Raw genomic sequence first — 26,305 nt, forward strand, 5'->3', positions numbered from 1 at the left:
GAACTGGTTACGTGCCCTAGCGACACAAGGAGGGAGCTGTGGGGATAGTGCCCTATCAGGCGATGGAGTGGACGTGTTGATTGAGAGTGTTTTCATATTATTGCAATGACCTTTACTGATTTTTTCATGACTGCTGGTGGCCTTAGCACTTGATCTCTCCAGTGCACCAAGCCTATGGGGAGGAGGGTCAACCTATTTGTAGGTAATGAGGGGGTTTTATGTCAACCGTTGGCCTCAACCAGTTGAGATCTGGATCAGGGTGCCATAGCTTTTTTGTTGGTTGTTGTTGTTGTTGTTGTTGTTTGTTTGTTTGTTTGTTTGTTTGTTTGTTTGTTGTTGTTTTTTTAGCAGGAGGGACAGGATTGGATTAATGAAATCTTGACTTACCATTGTAAATTGGAATTATTGTTTAAGTAGAAGCACTTTTTTGTGGGGGGGGGGGGGAATGGGGAGGGAAGGATAAAAATCAAATGACGTGGTTTGACGACTGAGATCAAATTTGCCCAAATCACTTACGGTGGACGTAGATAAAATGCTCAGTGATGCCTGATGGATGTGTTGCACGGATACATGTGCTTGGTGTGTGATTTGCAGTTCCCAGGTACTGTAGAGCAAGATATTTTCACATCATTACATTTTTGCAAATTCGAGCCAACAGCCTTTTTTCATGGCATGAAATTTTCGTGAATTGCTATAGGCATTTTTTTTGTGTGTGTCCAAGTGTGGATGAGCCAAGAATGAGAGGTGGATCAATACATCTCCCCCCCCCCCCCCCAAAAAAAAAAAAAAAAAAAAATAAATAAATAGATAATTGAATTAAAAAAATAAAGATAAAGAAGAAAGAATAGATCAATGCAACCAGTACATTTAAATACAGTGATTTTGGCTTTGATAGATAAACCCTGCAAGTGTACAAGTCACAACCTTGGTAAAAATTCACCTGTTCTCAGTATTGGAAGGTATGACACATGCTGTAAGCGAAGTGGTCATATGACATGGGCATGGCAAGTGTTGCTGTACATTCAGATATGGAACACTGTGCAGGTGTTTTGCTGTTGACCATCAGTAATCACTAAACTTTGAAGCCTGGGGCATTGCAGGGGTCAAAGCTCATTTATTCTTATATACACCAAGATTGTCTGTTGCCAGTTGATCCTACTCATTTGCTCTCTGCACTTTTGCAACAAAACAGCTCAGAATCTGTGAGATTTGACAGTCTCTCTCTATATTTCAACTGATCAAAGCTCCAGCGCTCTGATCTAAATGAACTTGACATGATTAGTCGTATATTTTTTCTTAATGTGCAATAAAGTGAAACATGTGACCCACTTTCAGAAATCTTATTTTGTGTTATCTACTTTTAATTTTCTTTAAGAATATATATCGTATCATATTTGTTATACATAGATAATATCCAGTATGAGACAAAGTGACTGCTTTTAAAGCACATCTAGAACTATTTGCTATTGCATGGGTAGTGCTGCTTTTTTCCTTTCTTTTTTCCTCTTTTTTTTTCTCTCTCTTTTTCCCGATGATTGTTCTTATTTACTTGTTCATGTATGTATTGATTTGTTTTTTATTCCAATAAAACACATTAAAAAAAAAGAAATTGTGTGTTGCGAAAACTGCATACTATCAACTTGTTGAGAGAGCATAATGCATCCAGAAGCCACTTTGAACATGCCCATAGCATATAAACTATTTTGTCCTTTCACCCATGATGCCTTTCACAAAATGCCAGGAGACTTTGTTCTTATACTGTATAGGCCTACACCAAATATTTCGCAAGGTTTTTATTTTCACAAGTCGGGTGCTGTTTTCAAATTCAAAAACAAGCAAAAATATTACTCTGATCCTGACATGAATGTAAAGCGCATGCATACATAATTTCTCCATTTAGCGCTGTACTCCATAATCGTGATTTTTAACCACTCACGACTTGTTGGGAAGTCCTAATTCACAAAAAATTAGACTCACAAAATACATGGCGTACATTGTATACAGTATCTGTGCATCCAAAGGAAAACCAGCACTGAGAAAATTGTGACTGTCATCACAGGGAGAAGGCAGTGTGTTATTGCAGTAGGAGCAATCCTGGAAAAGTCAAGTTTTTGACCAGGAGGATTACCATAGCCATTGCTTGATAGATGTACAGTATGCATTATTGATATTGGCGTCCATGTGTAGACTGTGTGTCTGAGAGCAAGGACGTATTGCTTCAAATGCACTTTGGCATTGTGTGGGCCATGTCCATTTTCCCCATCCTCTTTCCCACTCTGTCTGTCTTGAGCAGAACGGTTTGGGCTGCTTACTTGAGTGTGCAGTTACGATTTAATCAATTTCATGGACTTATGCAATATACGCTATATCTGACTGTAATGCTTTAGTACTACTTGCGAATCACAGTTGGACCACAAATTTAACAACACGCGGAAATGTCACCATACCCTAAGGTAGTAGTGCGCTTATGTAGGCCTCTTTCAATTCGTGAAAACAACATCTCGCGAAAATGTCTGTGACCTCCTCATTCACGAAAATATCTGTACGTGAAAATAACAGTGTATTCAGTAAATATAGGCCTATAGGCCTACCAGATTTACAATGTATCTCACCTCAAGATACCAAATAGAATTGAATAGCGGTATGTGACTAAAAAAAAAATGCAACTTTTCCTGTCACTGATGTACATTGAAGAGCTATCTCTTTTTCAAGAATTAAACATCATTATGAAATCCTGTTGTTAAAATCCTGTTGAATTGATATGTGTTGGAAAATTATAGTGCATCCGTTACGCCATGTTTTGATTGTAGGATTATACCTCTAAATCCTCTTCAATTAACCAAGTCACCATCAAATTAATGTAGTGTAACCAAAACAATTGCTACTCTCATAACGCTGCTGGAAGCTGTGGCAGGGATTGCTGCTTGCATGCTCCAATACGATAAAACCTCCATTCATTTAAGGGTGTGCCCAAAGTTTTATACTACGATCCAGGGTTCGGCAAGCTTATATGATCCTCATGTTTGCCTTTAAAGAATACAAAACCAACAACAACAACAACAACAACAAATCAACCAAAAAATCACTATTGGTACTATTACTCTAGTACCAGTCTTCAATTTCCTCAATATGATGTTTGCCATTATACATTTCTAGTTGTGTGAGGATGTACTAATGAGAAGTATCCCATCTGTGACATGTGTTTGTTCCATGAGGACGGAACAGTTTTGCCGCTTATCGGGAACCTGTCAAATACAGCTGAGCCCAGTTCAGGAGGAAACCGGTAATTTTTATTTTGCATTTAGAGCACCAGATATCATTTCCTTTTTACTCCTGTCTCCATCTTCTCTTCCCTCCCCCTCTGCCCTCCCCCTCCCAAGCAAACACAATTTATTCATATTATATCTGTCTTTGGGTACCAACAAATATTTCCTATGTCTAGTGACTGAAAGCAAGCTGCAGGCCCGGTTTTTATTTCCACTCGTATGTGGCCCAGCTCCAAAATGAGTGGACATGCATCTGTTATTGGATATTTGCCCTAATGGAAGTGATCAATAGTCTGGCATATCACAGACCTGCCAGAGAAAAGTGTGCCAAGTGCAGTGGGCAAGCAATGTTTTTCTTGTTGTTATAGAACTGATTTTTAAGTTGGGGGAGATTGGGTTGCCACGTCACCTGCTCGGATTAAAGATTCTGCTTGGTGGTAACCAAACCACCAAGTAGTAGGGTGGCAATGGGCACATTTCCAACTTTGTTTTCCAGTGCTGCTGCAATGTTCTTTAAAGATTTTTTTTTTCCAGCAATTTTCATGTCAAACTGTTATAAAACATCAGGCATTGAAAACATGAAGTTCTTGTCAATCTGGAGTCTTTCAAAATAAGTGATGTCAATGGTACATTCAGTGTTGGAAACCCTCCAATTTGCAAGCAGATATGTATCATACCATGTAATCAGCGGTTTTAATACCCAAACTGTCTATTGTGACTCAGTATTAACAATTAAAATTCTGGCATAATATTTCATGATGAAGAATTAGCGAACTACCTGAACCAGTATAGGCCTACTGTAGTATAAACTATGAATATTAGGATGTCAAAATGTTTGAAATTAATTTGTGAAAGATGCTGTTGATACCATTTTCTTGTTTTTTTTACTATCATATTGTAGTTGAATATGAGAAAGCTACTGTATTTATATGTATTATATAAAACTACAGCCTGTTACCACATAATTTCTACAAAGTTCAAAAAATTTGTACTGTACAGTTCCCACAATGTATTGAGATGATATAGATAATATTATCAGAATGTATGTAGTAATACACATAGGCCTACATCAACAGCTATCAGGAGATAACATGGAGACAAATGTTGTGACGTTAGGAAAAACACAAATCAATTGATACAATTGTTGTAACTTGATTTTTACTGAATATTGAACCAAGAATACTTGGTGACGTGAATGTGCAATATTGTAAGTAGTTTTCCATCACCATCTTCTGTCCCACCAATACTCTACAGTTGTATCTAGTGTGTCTTGGCTCATTTTTAAGGCAGATAATTCAGTTTCCAGGATTTGTCCCTGGTGTGGGATGATGAGATTCGTTCCGGGAGAAAACTGTCGAGGCATCTTCCGCCACTTCTTCCTACTGTCTCCCTCAAGTTGATGTCGCACTTAACACCAGGAAACGAGCCGTTGCCGGGGTGAACCCCGTGGTGGGATAATGATGGACATTGAGTGTTTCCATCACGGCAGCTGTGCACTGGCTGCTCATTTGCAGCCATGCAAAATTGATGTGCCTTTTCCACGACATAATGATCTCAATGTGCTGTGGAGGACCCTTGTATTTTTGCTTTCAAGTCAGTTTTGTTAGCTATCTTTGGAAGCTTTGCGTTATACAAGTACATTGTAGGTGATGTCTCTGGATCTCAGATGATGCTGAAATTGAATGTGTGGATATTTATATCCATGTAGCATGTCTTCCCATTTTACCAGATGGGGCACAATCTAGTGAGGATAGAGAAAACCACTGTCACACCATCAAAATGAAATGTGCTGCATCTTTTAAATTTTTTAATGACAAAGTAGCATCTCAAACAACGCAAAGTAACAATAATCATTCATTGCATATGAACATCCTCTTCTAATATTACTGAATAGGAAAATGAAAACTGTAAGTCGTGGATATCCCGGGCCCTCAGTTTGCGTACTGCAAGTGTATTTCTAAACATGTATGCACACAGTTTCTAATTTTCATAATGTTTTTCTCCTCTCTGGATTTGTGTGAATGTCGTGACCCAACCCAGAAGGTAAACCCAAAATGTAACATCCCCATAGATTTTGGACATTTTGTGTATTCAGTGTAAATGTGCGTTGTGAATCATCTGTACTCGATCGATAGCATTATTTCAGATGACGCAGGCAAGGACTCAAAAGCAGTAACCTTCATTGGACTTCAGTTTTGCTGAGTCATGGAGTATGATAAAGGCAGAAAACCCCCAGTTGCAAGAATTGTGATCTGTACATTTTTAACTAAAACAAACAAACAAAACAAAAAAGTTTTCATACATGCATTGATTGATTGTTTGTGTTTAGTGTGTACATGAATGCAGCCACATATAATTTGAAAGAGAAAAAATATTGGGAGGGAGGTTATGATGGTAGACCGGGAAATTTTACAGTTTTACATTGATGTTGCATAGAGGAGTGATCTTTTTTCTTCTTCTTCTTCTTCATCGTGTCCTAGATTTCCCCTTCTAAATGTACAAGTTTGTATACGCTGCTTGATTTCATGGTTGTGAATTTCATTCAAAAGTGGTTTAATTACCATGAAAAAAAATAAAGGCAATCTTTCAGAAAGTATTATATGAACAGAAAGTTGACAGTTCCAGTTTACTGCTGAAGTAGGCAGACAGAACAAAGTGTCAGGAAGAGGACTGACTGGTAACACCCAGCCAGAGTTGATCTGATTTCACTTGGCAGGAGAGAACCTGCCCGGAAAATTAGTAAGTGTTATTCAGTTAACCTTGTGCTTGAAACTGGTGTGAAGTGTCGGCTTGCCAGTGCTTGAAATAGTGTAATTTACACTGTAATTTCACATTTGAGCACGGAGTAACCCTAGCTGCCTGATTGAACTCGGCTTCCCTGAAGCAGGGGAGGAGTGCAGAGTAATATTCATTTCCATATAAACACAGATCATGTACAGTGACCTGATAATATGACACTCTCGACAGAGAAACGACTTACACCAGTGTCTATTACTTCCAGTGTATGCGAGATGCTGTTTTGAATATAGAGTTGAGGATTCGGTGTACCAGGTATTTAGGTGCTGTAAGACATTCCAGGAAAGTATGTACCATGATGTCTGTACAGATTGTCTGTATAATTCATCTTTTCTTGAACTTTTCCAGCCTTGTTCAGAGACTAATAGCGAGATACCACATGTAGAGAATTTGTGGTATCTGAAACAGAGACTAGCTGTCCTGGATAAGTTGGATAGGATGTGAAATCAAATAGACTGCCTCCTGTAGCTACCAGTCACATGGATGCATTACAGGAGTATGTTGTTGCTGTTAGGATGCCAAAGTATCACTGGCAGTAAATTTGTCTACCAGCCATGTGTACTTGTTAATGTGGTAATCTCCTGAAGGAGATGGCTAGAAGAAGGGATGGGACTGGAAGTGGAATAGGACAGGATACATAGGGTTACTGAAAAAGGTTAGGTCATTGTAATTAGAAAGTTGATCCTTGAGGGGAGTCTAGAAACTTATAGTAAAAATGTAAGTATTTTAGTGCAAACATTTATCAAAAAGGAATATATTTAATTAATTCAACTCAGTTCAATTATGTTACTTCTCAGCTACTTTTAACAGAATATCAAGGTCATTTGCAATTTGTATCTTGTATGACTATGAATTTATATCAATTTCCTGTATGTATGTGGCATATCCAAATTAAATTCTTGTGTTTCTAAGCAGGACCAAAATATACTGAAGAAACACAAGACAGAATGATTTCCACAGTTAAATGCCACATTGTCAAACTAGGGAGGAAATGAATGGATGAAAAAAGAAAGAAAGAAAAGAAACTGATCATTACTTGATGCTGTAAGAAATACAAGTTTGATGCTGCCTGGATCAGATCTGGCAAAGGTCACATGGTATGAGCAATTCATGTTGGGGTAAAGGATAACATTGGTTGATGTAGCGTGCCAGAGTAACCCTAACAACTGTTCCAGCCTTTGCGCAGGTTGGATTTAATCTCCGAGACTATATTCATATGGAAAGACAACCTCACTAACCAGGCTTCTGAAGCAATCACTCCTGACATGGCTTTCGCGGCGATCCCCGGGGTAGCCATAGCCGTTCTGTTAGCCGTGCCAAGAAATGCACAGCTTGTGCTCCCAGGGCGAGCTGCTTCCTCGCAACACCACATGGACAGCTGAAGGTGGAAAGGCAAAGTTTTGTAAATTTCAGAATCGACACTATAAATAGGGCTCCTCGACAGGCTCTGTCAATGTGGGAACAGGGGTTATTGTGACTCAACCACGGCTGGAGTCGTCCCCGCTTTGACGGGAGGGCGAAAGTGTGATACCTAATTAGCCCACACGACACAGTGATTTAGTCACATGACATGCCGCGTATCAGGTGACAGTGGCAGGGTTGAAAGGAAGACAGCGTCCGCATTGCGACTGTTCTTCTTCCATCAAGGAAGATGGCGGGGAGGATACGGTTGAGCATTGTCAAGCAGAGTGTGCTGAGAACTCGTTCAGGTGAGCAGAAGCAACCCGACAGCGCTTCAATAAACTCTAAAAGCATGCGATTACAGCCAAGACAGTGTAGAGACAGAAGTTTCAGAGATAAGAATCTGCTATTTCCTATTGTTACTTTCTGGTGAAGCATTCATGTATGGCTCTTTAGCAATGGTTGAATTCTGAGATCCAACTGTGTCTGTTCATGGGAAGGAGAGATGAAAAAGTCTTCCCTTTCTTGGTATTCTCCAGGGCATACTGTATATTGTGTTCCCAGTATCCTGAATGATTTAGATATATGACTGAATAAAAAAAAATGTAAAAAAAAAATACATATTTTTATACTGTCATATTGTATGATAGCATAGTACATACTGTACACCTGTAGGCAAAATATTGAGATCATGTGACTTGATTGGGGGGGGGGGGGGAGGAGGAATGACCGAGAGAGATGGTAACATTACTACTCAGAGAAAAGAAGACAGGTGACTTGTACTTCTCTTTGTGATAGATGATGACATTTGATACCAAGAATACTGTTGTTAACTCTGTGCACAGGGCAGGAAGTGCACTGTTTTTTAAAGAAATGCTTTGATTGTGTCTCCTGATATGATTGTTTCCAATTTCATCTTGGGGTAATTTGGGGACTAGGAGAGGTACATGTAGAAATTGAGCTCTCGTACTACAAGATATTCACAGCATGGCAGAATAAGTTTGATGGAGATTATGAGTTATAGGTAGCCACTGAAATATCATCCCTTTATCAACTGTACATTGAGTGTATGTAATTTCTTTTACAATGTATAATCTGTCATCTTATGCGTTCATTGATGGTATGAACATTTTAAAGTCACCTACCGAGTTTTCTGTGGAATTGTAAAGATAAATGTGTTATAGAGGGATTTCCTTGAACAAGAGAAACAAATATGTTCAATTTGATATACGTTGATGGTGCATAGCAGTCCCACTCAGAAGCCTTTGACTGCACTAAAGGGACTCGGAATCGAGAGAATTCTGTCGGAATCTGTTCAACGTTTAATTTCAGCTCCCAAGATTTAGATATGGCCATATTTATTAATTTAGTGAAAAATTGTTTAAAGTCTACAGGTAGAGGTTCTGATCAATAAACAGAGCAAAATCATACCATGTTGAAGTTGATTGTGTTTAAAGAACATATAATGAAACAAAGTGGTGATATTGGTAGTGACCACATACACAAGTGCGCTGAACAAAATTTCAAACAACAAATTTTAGGTATCATAATGAAGTAATGTTTGACATGTAAAGAAATCAGCAGATCAAAAACATAATGCTTGGTGTGAAGTAGTTTTACATAATGAAGCTTGAATGTATGTTTATCAAAATTATTACTAAGTGATTTCATAATATTCACTTGAAATATTGGGAACTCCGATGTCAGTAAGAACATTTGCAAGCCAAACATTTTCAGAGTTTATGACCATTTTCTTAACATTCTGTGTCACGCCATTTTACTGTCATGTGCGTCAATGTAATACTGATCACCATGGCATTTCTAAATATGTGTAGAGTGTGTAGGACCTAGTCAGATTTTATATTTGAAAACCAACAAATTCCTGTGCATCTGGTATTTTCTGTGGAGGAAGATGTCGAGGAGAAGAGAATATGCAACTGACTTCTCGTAATAATCTAGTGATATGCGTCATATTTTGGCAGCGCTGTGATTACAAGAGAGGATCATGAGATTATGACATGGTTGTACAACAGGTGCCTAGCTGTATTTTTTTTTCTTGGTCTTCTTTCTGTGTGTGTTGACATCCAGGGATATGGAAAATGATTAAAGCAAGGCTGACTCATGACTGATATGATCAGACCAAATTTGCTAATGCAGCTCTGTTCATGTGCAGTGCCTCTGCGTAACAAAATTCCTTGAATTGGTGATTTAATGACTCTCTGAAGGAAGTTATTTTTGTATAGTTTTCCATGTGTGTCAGTGGAATCGTTTTTTATTTCACTATGGATGTCGTGTATACTATAATGGAGACGAAAATTGGGACAGTATGTGATTTTTAATTGCCAAATGGTGGAAAAGGGAACATTAAAAAAAGATTATAGATAGTAAAGTTGATTGTTAGAATGTTGCATAGGGGCCCTGTATGTTTCATCATGAATGATTGCTTGTTTAGTTTTTACTGTGCTACAATGTCTAAAAGTCACATGAAATTAATGTCAGACATTACACTGTGCACCTGGCAAATTCACTCTATCAATACAACTGGAGCAGTTAAATACATGTCCCTGAATTACTATATCAATGTTGACTCATCGTTCTGTATGGAGACTCTTTTGACTTCTAACAAAGTACTGTTCTACAAGACTTTGTGTCAAGAAAACTCAGCTGGATGTCTGGCTTATAATCTCACCTGGTGGTGGGCCTCACTGAAACATGTCCTACTTGTATTTTGCCCCTTATTAGGGGCAGTTTGATGCCCATTATGGGACTTGGTTGACTCCCAAGGTGTGACCGTCAAAGAAAATCCTGACCCCCCATTGTAATCGCCCCAGTGACGCCAAGACAACAACAACACTGCCAGTGGTGGCAGCATGCAAAACAAAAAGAGTGTACACAGATGTCATGGGTGTCAGCTAAATAGGTGTCCATTAGTCATCATGTGATCACTGAAATCTTCGTCCAGTGGGACCAGAGAAAAAGTGTACCATTACGCCCTTCTTTGTCAATCACTATATAATTGCCAAATTTACTGCAACAGTACTTCTGTTTTTTCGAGGCGTGTTTTCTACTGTTTGTCTCTGGTAGTAGAAATGTGCTAGTTCTATTGAACTCTTTGTTACTTTGTTACTTACATGCAAACCAAAGTCAGATGAGAGAAGTAGCCTAATGGTAGAACAGAAAATTTTAAAATTTTTGTTGGTGGTACATTTTTCATAGCATGAATATCATTGCTTATGATATTCTATATTATGTGCAGTGTATATATAATTCTTTTTTATGAGATAACTATGTTAATGTGTGGAATAATGATTAATTAATAATATTTTTAAAACTTGAGTTTCTGTTTTTAGAAGTAGAGCATCATTTTGTCAACCAGGTGCGTGAGCATATTGATCAAATTTGGTCTTTGTTCTGGATTTTGAGGTGAAAATGTCACACAACTCTGATCACAAGAAAAAGTCGCATTGGCTAGACACTCGGTCTCCCCCCTTGCGTGGTCCCCTACAGAGTGAGCCATGATCAGTGTACTCTGGGCTCCAAGAAGCATTATACTGCCCTGGCCGGTGGGGGTAGTAGGGACTGGTTGATATGTTACTGGGTATATCCCTCTATGTGGGACAGTTCCTTCTCTCTTTCTTTCTCTCTCTGTCTGTCTGTCTTTCTGTCTCTCCTCTTGTTTGTCTTAGTTTCTCTTTCTCTCCTCTGTGCTCTATATACACACATATTCTTTCCACTTTGTGCCCGCAAGCCAAGTTCACTGTGGTGCAGTGAACGACAAAGACTTGTACAGCAGGCGAACCTTGGCTAGCTAGGAGCCACAGATCCGATCCATAGCCATCACCATGGTACACAACCAATGTACAAGGTCACCTCCATGCAAGACTTACAAATGGCTAGTCTCCATTGACCAGACCCCATGGTTGTCATTGAGGGTATGCTTGAGAAACTTTGGGAGACCTAGTTTGTTGTTGTTATATGTAAGGTTTTTTTTTTTTTTCATTTCATTTATTTTTGCTTAATATTTTGAGGGGGGTGGTTAACATAGCATTTATGGTTAAGAGCACCAGAATAGATACTAATCTAATGCCTGTCACATACGCAGTGGAATATCAAAATGTTTTGTGATCTTTTAATATTCTGAGAATGCCCAGGAATTTATCTTTACTCACAGAGATGATTTCAAATGGAAAAGACCATGCTAGCTAGTATAACATAGTAAGTCTGCTAGTTGAAGGACAGGTTCATGTCAATTGAGTGAATGCAGCAATATCAGTAGAACCCATCAGTGAAAGTTTGAGGAAAATCAGACATTCCATTCAAAAGTTATGAATTTTTGAAGTATCTACTCAGTCACTGATGGATGGAGAAGACTGCTATCATGAGTTTATGACATCATATATGTACAACGATATAAGGAGTTCCACAAAATTTCTTTTTTGTTATAGTGTACATTCCCTCAATTTGTACTGACTTATGTTAAAAGAAATATTATTCCCCCAGCCCTCTGAAACGGACAAGTCAAGTGCCTTTTTATCATGTGAGAAAACTTTAAACGTGTTTATTTATTTTTTTTTTGTATATAGTTCTACACATCCACATCACAAGTTGTAGTAATCTTCTCATCCAGTGATGGCTGTGTTGAAATTTCAAAAATTCATAACTTTTGAACTTGTAGTCTGATTTTCCTCAAACTTTCACTGATGTGAAATCCCTATGTATATTGAGATTAACTTGCCCTTTAAGTATGCATAAGACAATAATCAATTTACTGTCATAGTCATGGTCAGTTTATTCCTAGTTCAAGAGTAATACATATATTTTTAGCATAATGCTACTCTCAGGTGTCCAAAGTAATAGGGAAAAAAAATGAAAAAAATGGGAAAAAAAAAATCTTAGACGTATCCAAGAGGGAGCCTGGCTGGATATAAGATATTTTCTTTTTGCGTTTTACTCTGACTTTAAAAAAAAAAAATCAGGGGTCACAGAAGAAGAGTGACTAAAAAAAGAAAGAAAAGAAACCAAAACAACTAGACTAGCTGTTGCGTATACCCAGGGGGTTTTCATTTCAATATATCATAAAAATGGAAGTGAGAAGAATTAAAGGATAACAACGGAGATATGCCTTCCATTCACTCTTGTTGTCATCATCCGGGACCATGGCCCATCTCAGAAATTCAATAGATTTTATTGTGGTGTGTCACTGTTTTTTGTTTTTTTTTAGTCCAGTATTTAGCACATACATTTTTTTTTTTCATGTAGATCACAAGTCATGGGATATAAAAAGTACAATGCCCTCATTGAGAATAACCACCTTTTTTCTCCTTTTTTTTTTTGTAATCTTATTTCCTTATAAATAAAAATTTTCTAAAAGAATATTGATTGTGATTTTGTGGAAGGCTGGATTACCCCTTCCCCGTTGGATACTATGAGTCTATCAAATTAATGTACATAAAGTGATTGTTGTAAAGCCAAATGGAAAGAAAATGGGTATTTTCTATTTTCTATTCATCAAAAAGCTGAGTGCTCATCAGGGATAAGCTTTGATCTGTGTATAAATTGTCATTCAATTACGTTTCCATGAATGGAGGATGCAATCATTGGTGGGTATATATGAGTAAAGATTTGATAAGGATATTGCAAGGTTGGTCCGCCATGATATGATATGAGTGATATGATGATATGAGTTTTTATTGTCTGTTTATTCATTGAGACAGAAATTGATTTTCATTGGTGGGATATAAACAACGAAAAATATATTACTCAAATATAATCACACAAACTTACATGCAATGTACATACATGTAAAATAATACACATACATTGTACATATATATGTATATATGCATAATATATTCAGACATATAACTGGTGTTGTCAGACTTCTCCCCCATGTTGGGCAATAAGAATCAATTCCCACTGATTGAAAGGGGTGTGTCTTCTTCCCTCCTCCCCGGGTAATCCCAGTCCCTCACCTGACTGGGGGGCATCCTCTGTTGTGGTACAGTCACTGTCAAAGATGACCGAGTGTTATTTCAGTAAAGTTTTGTCCAACTGAATATTGCAAGGAAGCAGTGGATGTTAAAGTCCACTAAAGACCTTGAAGCAAAAAATTGGGGATTTCTTTTGTTTTATAGATGGGAATCACTCAAAAGTATGGTAGAAAATATGTTTGTAACAGTGAGGAACTCATAGGTTATTCAGAAAAACTTGCATATTATCATCTGAGAACCAGATGGGCTTTAGCACAGTTTTGGGAATATTGAATTATTGAAATTTGAAATTATTTTTTCAGTTAAATATTAAGAATCATAACCACAAGGATGCAATCTAACCCTGTATTTTGAACAATGATTATAAATCTACCCACATTTGATTAAATGATTTATGTATTTCATGAAAATTGAGTGTTTCGTTTCTATTTATGCTCAAATCTTTGAACACATGAATATCCTTGTGGTTCTCACCTGATGATATGGGCACTGAGTAACAAGTAAATATGCACATGATGTTTAGGCTTCAGCATTATAACCCATAAGATGTCAATCTTTGACTTTCAGATATGCGCTGATTATGTACCATTTTGGAATTTGATACTCATTCAACCCAATTTAAGGAGCAACACAAACTCATCATTAAGACTCCAATTTCCATACAATAGTTGATATTGTGAAAGAGTTTGATTCATATTCAAGTTTCACAGGAAAGAACAAAAGTGGATGAATTTCATCGCATTTGTTCATTGGCATAACCTATCATGTTGCCAAATTTTTGTGGATTTATTCATGATGTCTTGATCACCAATGTTGCACTTTCTGGCTCATTGAACCCACTTTGAAACATTTGAACTACGTACTTGAACAGCTGTATGATTATAGAACATACAGTATGGCAGAATGATAGTATCGCCTTGAGGAAAACTATTGTAGCTTCAAAGGTAACCAAAAAAAAAACAACAGCATGAGACCAAATAATGAATGCAAACTTGTTACATATATATACTGGATTCAGGGGGTAGTGAAAAAAACAGAAAAAAAAAGTTGATCATGACTGCCTTTGTATGCATTCAGTCAGCCATAGAGAGAAACCCTGACAATAATTTTCATGTATGAAATACTGCCAAGTACAACTGTTTCTATAATTGTTTGAAACAGAGCACTGATATGAACATGCATGATGATTGAAAACTTGATTTGTATTTGAGATATGAGATCCGTATTCCTTGCTGGCAGTGAAATGTAGTTTCTGATTGATATAGTATATGCACGCAGATCAGACAAACAAACAAAATCTAGTCAGAATGTATTTGCTTTAATTCTTTTTCAAGTGAAATGGGGTATTGGTAAAGAGGTGATAAGAGGGTCCTAAAATGAAGAGAGTTGATGGCATGGCCGCTTTCTTGCGTGCGAAATTGGTCAGGCCTGCGCCTGTCTGCAAAGTACTTGTCCTAGTTTGACTGATATTTACACTTGTTTTACTAATTAAATAATGAGTCACTATCTCAATGTTGGACCTCGTGATTTGAAACGTGAATGAGTGAAGCTTGAAATGGCCATGCGATATGTGTATGAGCATAAGGAAGATGCAAAAGATAGATTTATGAAACATGTAACACTCCATGTTCTTACTTCATAGGCTTTTCTGTAGTTTCATTAAGTGAAATGAATGGAAATGCCTGTAATAGATAATATGTATATTTCTCACTTCAATTTCAATTCAATTTAGTTTATTTCCACAAATCTGATAAAAAAGACAGTTACATGGTAGGATTTTTTTTTTCTAGGGATATTTTATTCAATTGCCTATTACAGTATAAAAGTAAAGAAATGAGATTATCAAGATTATACTTCAAATGACTGTGTAGTCACTTGAATATGAGTCAAGTTTGCAGAAACAAAGAATATCAAACTGTCAAATCTTCATGTCTTACATGAGTGTAGGGAGTGCAAAGACAAAGAATGGACGAGCTCATATTTTTTGTTTTCTCTCCATTCTGTGATAGTATTGGGAATGCATATCCCAAGCATGTGTAACAGTGTTTATCTTTCTGTAAACTTAGATTTGGATGGTCCCTGTAATTCTTGTAATAGTTTTTTTTTTTTTTTTTTTTTTTTTTAGCAGTCTTTTTGACATACGTGTACATTCGTCAACAGAGCTATCATTTGATACAAATTGCTCTTGATATTGGTTTTTATTTTGGGTTTGAATCAGTATGACATCAAGGCGTTTCACCTGATGCTAAGACTTGTCTTATGCTATCACATTGTAATCCCTTACCCGTTTTTTGCCGACCCAGAAGTCATCACTGAAGGTCATCACCAGAAAACATACTGTAAAACGAGGAATGTTCACGTGCATTTTCATTTCGCACATTTCGCGAGAGCCAAGATTCACAAAATTAAAATGCATGTGAAAGTTCTTGTCTACATTGTATGCATTGAATGTTAGAGACAACTCGCAAAAATTTTGTGCCGCAAAAAAGGCTGTCGGCTCCAATTTGTGAAAATTTCATGCCACGAAAATATTGTGTTTTACAGTAGACAAACAAGCCGTCGTGACCTTGCCGCTAATAAAGGCTGCACAACTTGCGCACTTTCGTTTTGCAGTTATGTAAGAAATTCAAAAGCACGTGCCATGTATTGGAGGGGAACTTGGTTACCCCGGGAACAGAACCAGTCGGGCCTGCCCGGGACAAAAACCAGTCTGTGCAGTATAAACGGAAAAGAGACCGCTATTTCATGCGGGCTTTTAAACCTCCTCGAGGATGCTCTGAAACCTGCCCACTATTTAATCAGGGTATTTCATGCCTGCGAGAATTTCTGGTTTCACTGTATCTGGGTACCATGACATTTTTGTTATCATTTCCAGCAAGTTTGAGCCAAGGTAGGTATTGGGGAGGGGAAAGTCTCATGACTTTGTTGGCCGCCTGTAAATTTTACATTTACTTTTTTTTTTTTGGCATTTCAGAAACGCATTTCTAACCCCATCATTAAAGTAGCTTTGCATAATTCATCAACTGCCCCCAACTTCCTGAAAGTTGTTTGGAAACCTTAATTCTGATAAGAAGTGAGTTGATAAATGTACCCTTTGACTGAATCTCTGTTACAAACTATTTGTACTTCTCTCAACATACATACAGACGTGCATCAGTGTATATGGAAAGTCACTTTGTCATTCTATCATGTGTGCCGTTGTGGACGAATGAAACACAGAATCATGTGTTAGACACTGTTCAGTCATTAGGTGCACAAATTTAGTGATCAGTGTGATGTCTGCCCTTTCAAGTATTACATTACTTCTTTCTTGTTTTTCTCCTCTTCTTTCCTTTGTCCTCGTTATTCTTGTTTTCTCCCCTTGCTCTCGTCGTCTCTGTTGTCAATTCTCATTTGTGTTTGTAGATCCTGGTTATATGTGCTAGATTGTGCGTGGGAAACCCAGAAGTTAGCAGGGCAGGGAATAACAATGAAAACTGAATAAACTGTGTCAGTGTGCGGTGTAGAAGATCCTGCCAATAGTGTGCCGTGCACGTGGGAATTGTTTGAACATGTATGCCTTCTATGACGACGGACACACTGAAAAGTGTGTATGTGTTACAGTTACTCCAGGACCAGGGTGCATGGCACATTGGAACCTGCAGTGTATGTGTAGAAACTGATATTTTAAAGTTTGGATGAGAGGGATGGATGTGGGGGAGGGGTTGTCTGCGAGGTGGAAGTTTGCTGAGAAAGATGAAAAAGGTGAGATGCCATTAACTCTGCAGGTGATGTGAATTCATCAATGCATCGCTTCCCATGGCTCAGTGCTGGTCTTCTCTATCAGTAGAGTTGACGTGATGTCGGGAGGGTCTGTTTCTCGGCTGAGAGACGAGTTAGAGTGCATTGAGTGGGAAAGAGGGAGAAGGGGGTGAAGTTGGAGATGTGAATCCAATCGGTAATTTGACTTGTTTGATGAACACTGTCAATGCAATCTTCTCATGGCATATAATTTTAACAGAAGAAGATGATCAGGAGTGTTCTTTCATTGAGAATGAGAGAAGACCCCTTTGTCCCCCTTCTTTACTTCCTCAGAGTGACTTTGGGTAAAGATTTTCCTTGCACATTATTGTAAAACCATAAATTTTCGCCTGCACGAAACTTTTGTGAATTTTGCGATGAGCCAGGATTCGTGAAAGTGCAATGTAAAATGCATGTGAAGGTTTTTTTTTTCTACTCAAAGCATTGAATGCCAGTCATTGCTTTGCAAAGATTTTATGCTGCGAAGAAGGCCTTCGGCTCCAATTCGTTTCATGCCACGAATGTTTCTAGTTTTACAGTCAACTTACGTATATACGTCTGCCATATTCTACCACCTTTGACTGCCAGATGAACTCGGTCTACAACGTAAAGGTCATCTTCACACTGAGTGGCAGAGGAACGGAAGTCAGTATTCGTGAATGTTTGTATGATATATATTAGCACAATCACTGGAGTTCCACGTGTGTGTTTTCTTGTAGGACTTTCCCCATGCACTAATCCTACCTAGAGCATGGCTTTCCCAGACCCTATTACAGGAAACCTGTGGTCTTTTATGCCACATCAATTGCAGAAATAGGCTTGATGTGGACATAGCCTATGCCAGGGTATTATTCCATGTCTATTCTTCTTGCCTTGCAGCCATTGTGTATGTCTCTCCTTCTAAGGACATTGCCCTTTTACCCCTAGTCCACATCTAGTCTCTCTTGAAGGCTTGTTGATTTTCCTTTTTTTAAAGGACACTTTTAATCAACTGCTGCAATTTGCTAGTATTCGAGTGAGCCATACATGCACTGTATAATGACTTTTGAAATTTCTTTGATTTTGTAACCATGTACCGAACAGATTTGCCAGGAAATATGTGCTCATAATGGATTTTGGATAAGTTATTGACCCAACTTTATATTGCTTCCTTTAATGTCAAAAAATATGATATGATTTGTCTTGATGAAAGCAAGAATACATAAATGTGTGTCAAGCAGTACTGCAGACACTGGTGGCAGTCTTTTGTATTAGTATTGCTGAAAAGAAAAAGGGACTTCAATAGAGACTAAATATCCTTGGTTATATGGCTACAACGTAGCAGGCTTGCAAGAACCTCTCCATGGCCATTAGTATCAATCAATATTAGATCCAAATGCTTCCTTTATTGTGGAAGCCTTACAAATGGATTAAATAGACATTAATTCAAGTCAGTGGAAATGTTGACGAAAGAAAATGTTGACTCAAAAAGATTTAGGGGAAAAAATGTCTATATGCACAAAGACTATTCTTGTCAAAATCACTCTTCATGGTATTCTTCTTGGAAAAGCCCACATCAGATTGAACAGAGATTGCTTGGTACAGGCCTATATGGTGAATGATAATGAAAATGATATCTGTGTGGTGTAGAATGTACAGATGATATAAGTACCATCGAGAAGCCTGTCTTATTGACCACTTCATAGTGGTCACCAGCAGGTTGGTCACCAGACTCATGCGGTCACTCTGAGGCTGGTCACTCTTTGTGGAAAAAGAGAATTGGAAAAAGAGAAAACCTATCTGTTGCAGTCAGCTGTCATATTTCAGGCAAGTTGTCCAGTAATGCTTACTGCAAGCAGGTGGTCGTGACTGTACCCCTAAAGCTACAGAGCCTCTACAGGTAGATTCTGAAAATGTCATGAGGGTTTGGGAGCTAGCTGAACTGTGTACAGTAAATTTTCAGGAGGTAGGCTGGTAAACTATCGTGCTTTCACACATACAGAGAATACATGATTTAAAATGGGATGGGAATGATGCATCACTAGAATCATGATTTAAATGACACATTTTTGCCATGTTAATGCAAACTGGAATCGTGGTGGTGTTTTCCAATCACTATTGGCAAGATTTTCAAAACAAAACAGTCATGTATAGGGATTGACTCAAAATTGTGTTTTTGGGGCAGAGCTTATTGTGACTTTTCAACTACTTCCACAAAAAGAAATGTGCTCCTCAAATTCTCGCACTGCAGTCAAAGCACAAACTACTTACACGTATCGTTCAAGAGTGATTAATGGGAACTCAGAAAGAAGCCACACCTCCCCTCCTTGCTCTGAAATTCAAAACCACAGAATTCATGAAGCCTTTCTGGCTCATGTTTTGCAGATGATAATTCAAATCATAAACTTTGCAAAACTAATTGTAATTCAGCATTGTAGTTATGTTTCTTGATCAGTGTGAAAACAGTCTACATGAATGGAGAAATGGGATGTGAGAAACTCTTTATCCAACTTGTTTACATGATGAGTGACAGTCCACTTAACATGAGGATACCTTCATGTTGTATTGGGACTTGAAATCATGGTGTGACACAAGTAGAAGTACAACGGTGACTTTACTCTGTAATCATTTCTATTGTGGGTCATGTGTTTATCAGCTTCCATTTCATTCGATGGGCTATTAAACCATTTGCCTAAATATTTCCTTCATTCATTGTTTTGTTCTACATACTGATTTATCAACATAATTGTGAGCAACATAAAGTAAATGGTCAATATTTTAATTGAATAGTGGCCATTCATACAAACACCCATGAATAGCTTACGACACCAGGTTAAGAGTAAATGCAGTCAAGACAGTAAATAATGCTGAGGATATAAATCAGTGAAAGGATACAAAGCAAACATTTTACAGCATCATTCTTTTCAAAAGTCCCCATTCTGCAAGGTATGCTTTCCAATTAAAAAAAAGGGGATCCTGATTGCATTTTTAGGTGAAATTCAATAGATTCTTTGTCATTTCTTTCAGGAATGCATACTCCATGATCTGGCGTTTGTATTATCCAACTAGATCATAATACACTGATGAAACCATAATATTGGTGACATTTACCACTCAAAGAATAGACAACAGAATGTGGTGGGGATACATTTCCTCCCAACACAAATGGTTTATTCAGCATGCACCCATCTGAAGGTGTTTCCCCCCAGACTAATGTGGCTCGGTCCCTTTGAAGGACAAGGTAATCGATGCATTGATCTTCTGTGTAAGCAAACACCCTGTCCGGCACCTATCCAGCAGGCATTGTCCCTTTAAGGCAAGGTCTTCCCTGTGCCTGTGCACCGGCGTTTTGCTATTAAGTTCTGATCGGCTAACAGCCAGAGCTTCAACCATCCTTTGATCATCTCTCGGTGTCTGGGCGACAATGCCGTCGCTGCACAATGGGTGCGCCATTATTACCCTTCCATTCCCCCCTCTATAATTGAAAAGCTCCCCCCAAAGAGACTAAAGAATAGGAGGGATGTCCCAACCCATCTGGGCGCAGTTGCAAGAGCCAAGAGGAAAAGCTCACGAAAAGGAGTCGGACATTGACACCACTTTGTGAAAGGGTTTAATAGATTGTGCGGGTCATTAAGAGGGCAGGAGAGTCTTAGCCCATGCGAAGGTGATGGTAGTGGAAGGGGTCAACTGAAATGAAAATAGCCCAATACTTATGACACTTGTGCTTCAAGGTAAATCTACCTGTGAGTTCAGAGTTTTTCAATCATTAACACAGAAACAAATGCTGCATTCCTATTAAGGCAAAACAGTACTTTCAAAGCATCTGACACCATAAAAATAGGCAAGCTTTGCTGTAAAAAGCAAAAAAGCAAAAACCCTAACATACAACCACCTCTCCCAATATTTATCTTTGTATCTATCTATCTATCTATCTATCTATCTATCTATCTATATATCTATCTATCTGTCTATCAATCTATCAATCTTTCTATCTCTCTCTGCTCTTTCTGATATATTTTTTTTTCTACACAGCCACACATTTCATTGTGAAAGATATCATTTTGTGGAAAATGAACTTAAAGGTCCAGTTTACCTTTGGGAGCAGTGATTTCAAAAATGTTCAAGATATCACATTTGATGCATATATGTGGGTCTGTTGTATCATAAAACATCCTACCATATGAAATATTTGCAATAAAACCTAAAATATAAGGAGATATCAGGGTTTTTCTCAATAAACCGTAACTGTATACAGTTTAGTCTGGAAACATTTTTATTATAACTATTGTTCACATTTTGTGTATTTAACAACACTTAACATCAATTATGCGAATTAAAATTTTGACAGTGGTTGTTTCTATCCCTAACTCACATTTTAGAACTATTTTAAAGCACTAATGCTGGGTTTTTGTTTCATCTGCAAATGGTAAATTATGCCTTTAAGTAGCACATACAATTTCAAAGTCATATCATGGTTTTAGTGAGATATCTTTAGCTCAGTACCTTGGAGGATGATTCACTATGTAGTCCCCTTTATTCCAAGGGTACTGTATGTCATGTGTGTCTTCATTAATGTTCCACAGCAATCTTCAACATACTTCTTACTTCTAAAACTAGTGGATGTAAGTTTTCTGGAGCAGATCTCCTTGACCCCTATCTAGCATGTGTGCAAAGCAAGACAAAAAGTTTTTCAAAGTGACAAGAGAAAAAAAAAATACCAACAACAACAAACAGTGATGAGAAGAAAAGTCTTTCAAGGTGAGCTCCAAACTCAACATGCAAAGCTAGCTGAAGATTTGCAATGCAAAATGCAAATTTAGCGCTTTTTCCTCTTTCTGGCCCGTCATGTTTTTCAGAGCATTTTTAAAGTAAGCATTTATCATGACAAATAAACATTTTGTAATTGCTTTCATTTGAAGTGAGTCTGAACTTGGGTACAGGGATGTACTTTTAAAACTCAGAAAGATTCTGTGGAAACATGCATTCCACATGCATGGAAATTGAGAGATGATTGCCATTTTTGAGATGGCTGTAAAGTGGAACAACTGGATGTCCATTATTTGCCAGTTGTCATAGGATTGTGGACTTCTGCACTCCATTTAGCACTCGTGGGCCTCACGTCTTGGCATCACTTGCAGGGGATGCGCGTCGTCTGTAACAGCCGTCTGCCGAGGTGACGCACCAGCAAGATTGAGGAAGCGATGCTTAATTGCCTGAAACTTCATCAGTTCATGGTTGGCAGAGATATTACTCAGAGCCTCGTCAGGCCCGGGCTCAAAAACCATGTGACAGGGAGACGTGGATCTAGGGAGAGATGTGTAGGCCACCCGTATAGTCTCGATTTTCAAACCCTTTTCATATCCTCTTAGACGACATTCATCCTTGCCGTTTTACCTGGCATTTAAAGATATGACTCACAGTATTTACCACTTCTGTTAAGATACACTTTTCTCTTTAACCAGAGGTTTGACCCAGTGATAAAAGACATGTATAATCCAATGTGATATTGTCATCGAAGAGTCGGTGCATAGGGTGTAAATGTGCAAGCTATCTGACTGTGTATGCGAGAGATATGCTCAGATTGCATTTTTTTTTACCTCTTTTTTTTTTTTGTAGGAGCTTGGAGAGGCTTGGATTTCCACAGGATTAAGAGATTATTAGAAGCTCAGAAAGATCTAACTTGGATTACATAGGGTTTTGGGTTGTGCAAGTCGATTTGGAGATTGATGTTGTTATCAAGCAGGTTATGCTTCACCCTATATTTATGTGCTCAGAAGGCTTATCTTTGAAGGGTAATTAAATGTAATAAATGTGATTACAAGGGAAAAAATGAGCTTATAGGGGAGCATGTGAGTGAGTCGTTGATACAGCAGCTATACTGATCAGCTAGAAGCAAATTCATTTGCAGTGTTGTACTAACCAAGCTTACTGCAATAAGCTATGCTTGGGAGCTAGGAGCGGGTTCAATATGCAGTATTGGACTGCCAAGCTTGCTGCAGTATGGTTTAGTAACAACAGCTTGGCCTAACTCTTTCAATGTACCATGTCATGGATCTGTAGTGAGGTGGATATGTGCCTTGTGATTGAATAAGAAATGTATATGGAGTGATTCAACTAAACATAGTCATCTCCAGTATGAGACAAAGAGCTGCCGTGAGGTAATTTCTACTCTCATTTCGTGATGAGAACTTTGGTGATTTGAAATCATTCATTCATTATCTATTTTTATATGCACATTTGATGTGCTTTAAAGTTCCACAAGCTGAAGTTCTGTGATGTCTGCAATGTTATTTTGTTTTTTTGATGTTGAGAATGAGTGCAAAGTTTTTGGATGATTTGGGGTGATTGAATTGCAGTTTTGGGGTTATTTTGGGGGGTAGATTAGGTTACAGTAGTTGATGCACAGCACTCAGCTGTAGATATACATATTTAGTAACATTAGATTATGAAGATACTGCCATCAGCTTTGCCTGATATATTTACATTTGATCAGATACAGGATGACAGAAGTTGATTATGGTTTGATTTAACCTTGTGATGCTCGTGTAAATTGATTCCAAAACATTTGTTCAGGGTCAAGCCTCTTAATATGAAGAGCAAGGAAGTGAGGCAGAGAGAGTTCTGAGTCCTGTACGAAGGGACTGCCTACATGATTGACTGCAAATCTTGTATGATACACCATATTTGCTAGCATACCTGATGTGCCCTGTAAATATTGTCCGGTGTTCACTTCTTTAATTTATGTCTTTCAATATACAGATAATAAAAGATAATCTGATGTCTATTTTGAAGTGAGTGACTACAAGTTCTACGAAGATGGGGAAATAATAACTAAAATTACATTTCCACATTTGCCCCCCCCCCAAAAAAAAAAAAAAAAAAAATAAGTACAAAAATGGTCCTCAGTTTTATGGCTCCTTGTGTCAAATGAGATGCTTTGATTTTTTTTTTCTTTCTCAGCCACAAAGGCTCGTAAGCTCAATCTATACTTTAAAATTCGTAACTATTGGGGTTGATTAAGAATGGGCTGACAAATGAGAGCAGTGGTTGCCCGCTCACTTCTTTCTTGCATTGGATTAGATTTGCCATTGGAGGGATATCACACGGTCCTGCACCAGAGCAAACATTGGAACATGGGTGATTCATCTCGCATGTTGTAGTTTCTTAGAGGTCAAAGGACAGTTGGAAACCATTGTCTGCTGCATGGGGTATGTTTAGTCGAATGGCGCCCCCTCCAGTTTGTGCAATCATGTTCTAGTACTTCATAGGGGTTGAAGGAGATACATGTATATCCAGAAACATTTATGTTGAAAGGTGATAGATATACCATCAATTTCTCAAGCATACAGTTTTGATCTCCATCACAATTGCTTGCTGCCAATTGTGTTGTTTGCTATAAAAAATCTAAGATAACTTATTATGTAACATGTATTAGTAACATGTCTAAGATAACTTATCTTAGACATGTTACTAAGCCTTGTCTGTACATCTAAATATTGATATGGAATGATAATGTCAAATAATGATAATTTCTAAAAGTCATCCTATCAGAGATCTTAATCTTTAGTTTCAGATGATGAAATAGTTTTAATATTAAAATAATTTAATGATTAGAGATTATTATGACAATTATATTATGAATGGATGTAACTCATTTGGGATGGACTATTACTAACCTGTCAGTTAATGATGGATTCTATGGCACGATATGAGAGAAAGTGAAATCAAAATTCACAAAATGAACTGTACGTTTAACTTGCAGCGTGAGTGTCTGAGTCGAAGGCTGCATTTATCTAACTTGAGAGAGAGAGTCACGTTTCAAAACGCTTTTGGAATGATGATTGCAAGCATGGTTTGAAATGCTATTCTCATGGTGCCGCGTTTATCTACCCATCTTTGAAAAATGTAAAATATCTTTATTCATCAGTTGCTCATGCATGAATATCAAGAATATATTTAAATTGTTGATTTTACCATTGCAATAAAGAGTCTCTATCTTTGTTTCTTGTATCTGTATCATTCAAATACAGGTTCATCTCGGTCTACAGTGTCAACATCGGAGTCAGACCTAGAAGAGCATGGTAAGGATACATCCCTAATCCTACTCCTTCCCTTCCCTCGTCTCCACCCTCTTCCTTTTGTGCATGTGCTGAGATTCATTTATAGTTCCACATGATAGCTGCATAAGCATCTTTAAAGTCCACTCTGCTCACTGGACAGGAAATTGAATTAATTCCTTATGTAATTTACACACATGAACACCTGTGTGTGGGACTGAGTCATGATGGTCGGGCAAAGCCATGTCATGGTTGTCATTTAAAAAGAAAAAGAAAAAAACTCCCAGAGTTTGTTGGCATTGAGATGCAAATGATGTGCAAACTGGCAGCTGTGAGTCAAACTGAGAAGGTCGAGACACTTGGAGCAGTGAGGCAAAAACACAACATGCAGCATTAAATGTGAGCATGAAAATGTCTACAAATGCTCAGACACAGGGTAAAGTCCCCTTTGTGTGCAGACGAGCAAAAGATGAGATAAATTAAAGGAGAAGAAAAGATAAATGAGGGACGATAAATCCCTGATCTTTTGTGAATGATTATGATTGTTTGCTCTCAACAAACATTCATTGATATTACTGCTATCAATTATCATCATCGGAATCAACCATTCTCATACACATATATTCATTAGCACAACATTTCAGTTAAAAGGATTTCATTCTAGGCCTCGGAACAAAGACTTTGCATCAATGCAATAGGTGTACAGACATTTATTTCAGATTTGTTCTAACACACAGAAAAAAATTGAAGTAAATTTTTAGTATACATAATCAATTAAGAAAACATATCTTGGAAAGAACTACTGTATGACCTATTATTTTTTTTTGCACAATTATTTACATGAATAAGGAGGTCATGGACATTTTCGTGAGATGTTGTTTTCGCGAATTGACACGGAAGCTGTCTTAAGTGCACTATTACACCAGTGTGTGGGCGACATTTTTGCATGTTATTAAATTCGTGGTCCAACAGTGATTAGCGAAATTCGCGAAAATTATACCCTTGCAAAAATAATAGCTCATACAGCATATGTGAC

At 37.8% G+C, this 26,305-nt stretch overlaps 1 protein-coding gene across 1 annotated transcript in view; it reads left to right on the top strand.

Annotated features, from left to right (window-relative positions):
* The window catches only part of LOC140228653 (disks large homolog 5-like), a 104,953-nt gene that overhangs the window by 18,894 nt on the left and 59,754 nt on the right, over window positions 1-26,305 (top strand). The window contains exon 2 of the mRNA XM_072308904.1: window positions 25,243-25,293. Coding sequence (XP_072165005.1) covers window positions 25,243-25,293 — 51 coding nt within the window. The remainder of the gene's footprint in view (window positions 1-25,242; window positions 25,294-26,305) is intronic.

Source organism: Diadema setosum, chromosome 5, assembly GCF_964275005.1.
Source record: "Diadema setosum chromosome 5, eeDiaSeto1, whole genome shotgun sequence".
In the NCBI taxonomy this organism is placed as follows: domain Eukaryota; kingdom Metazoa; phylum Echinodermata; class Echinoidea; order Diadematoida; family Diadematidae; genus Diadema; species Diadema setosum.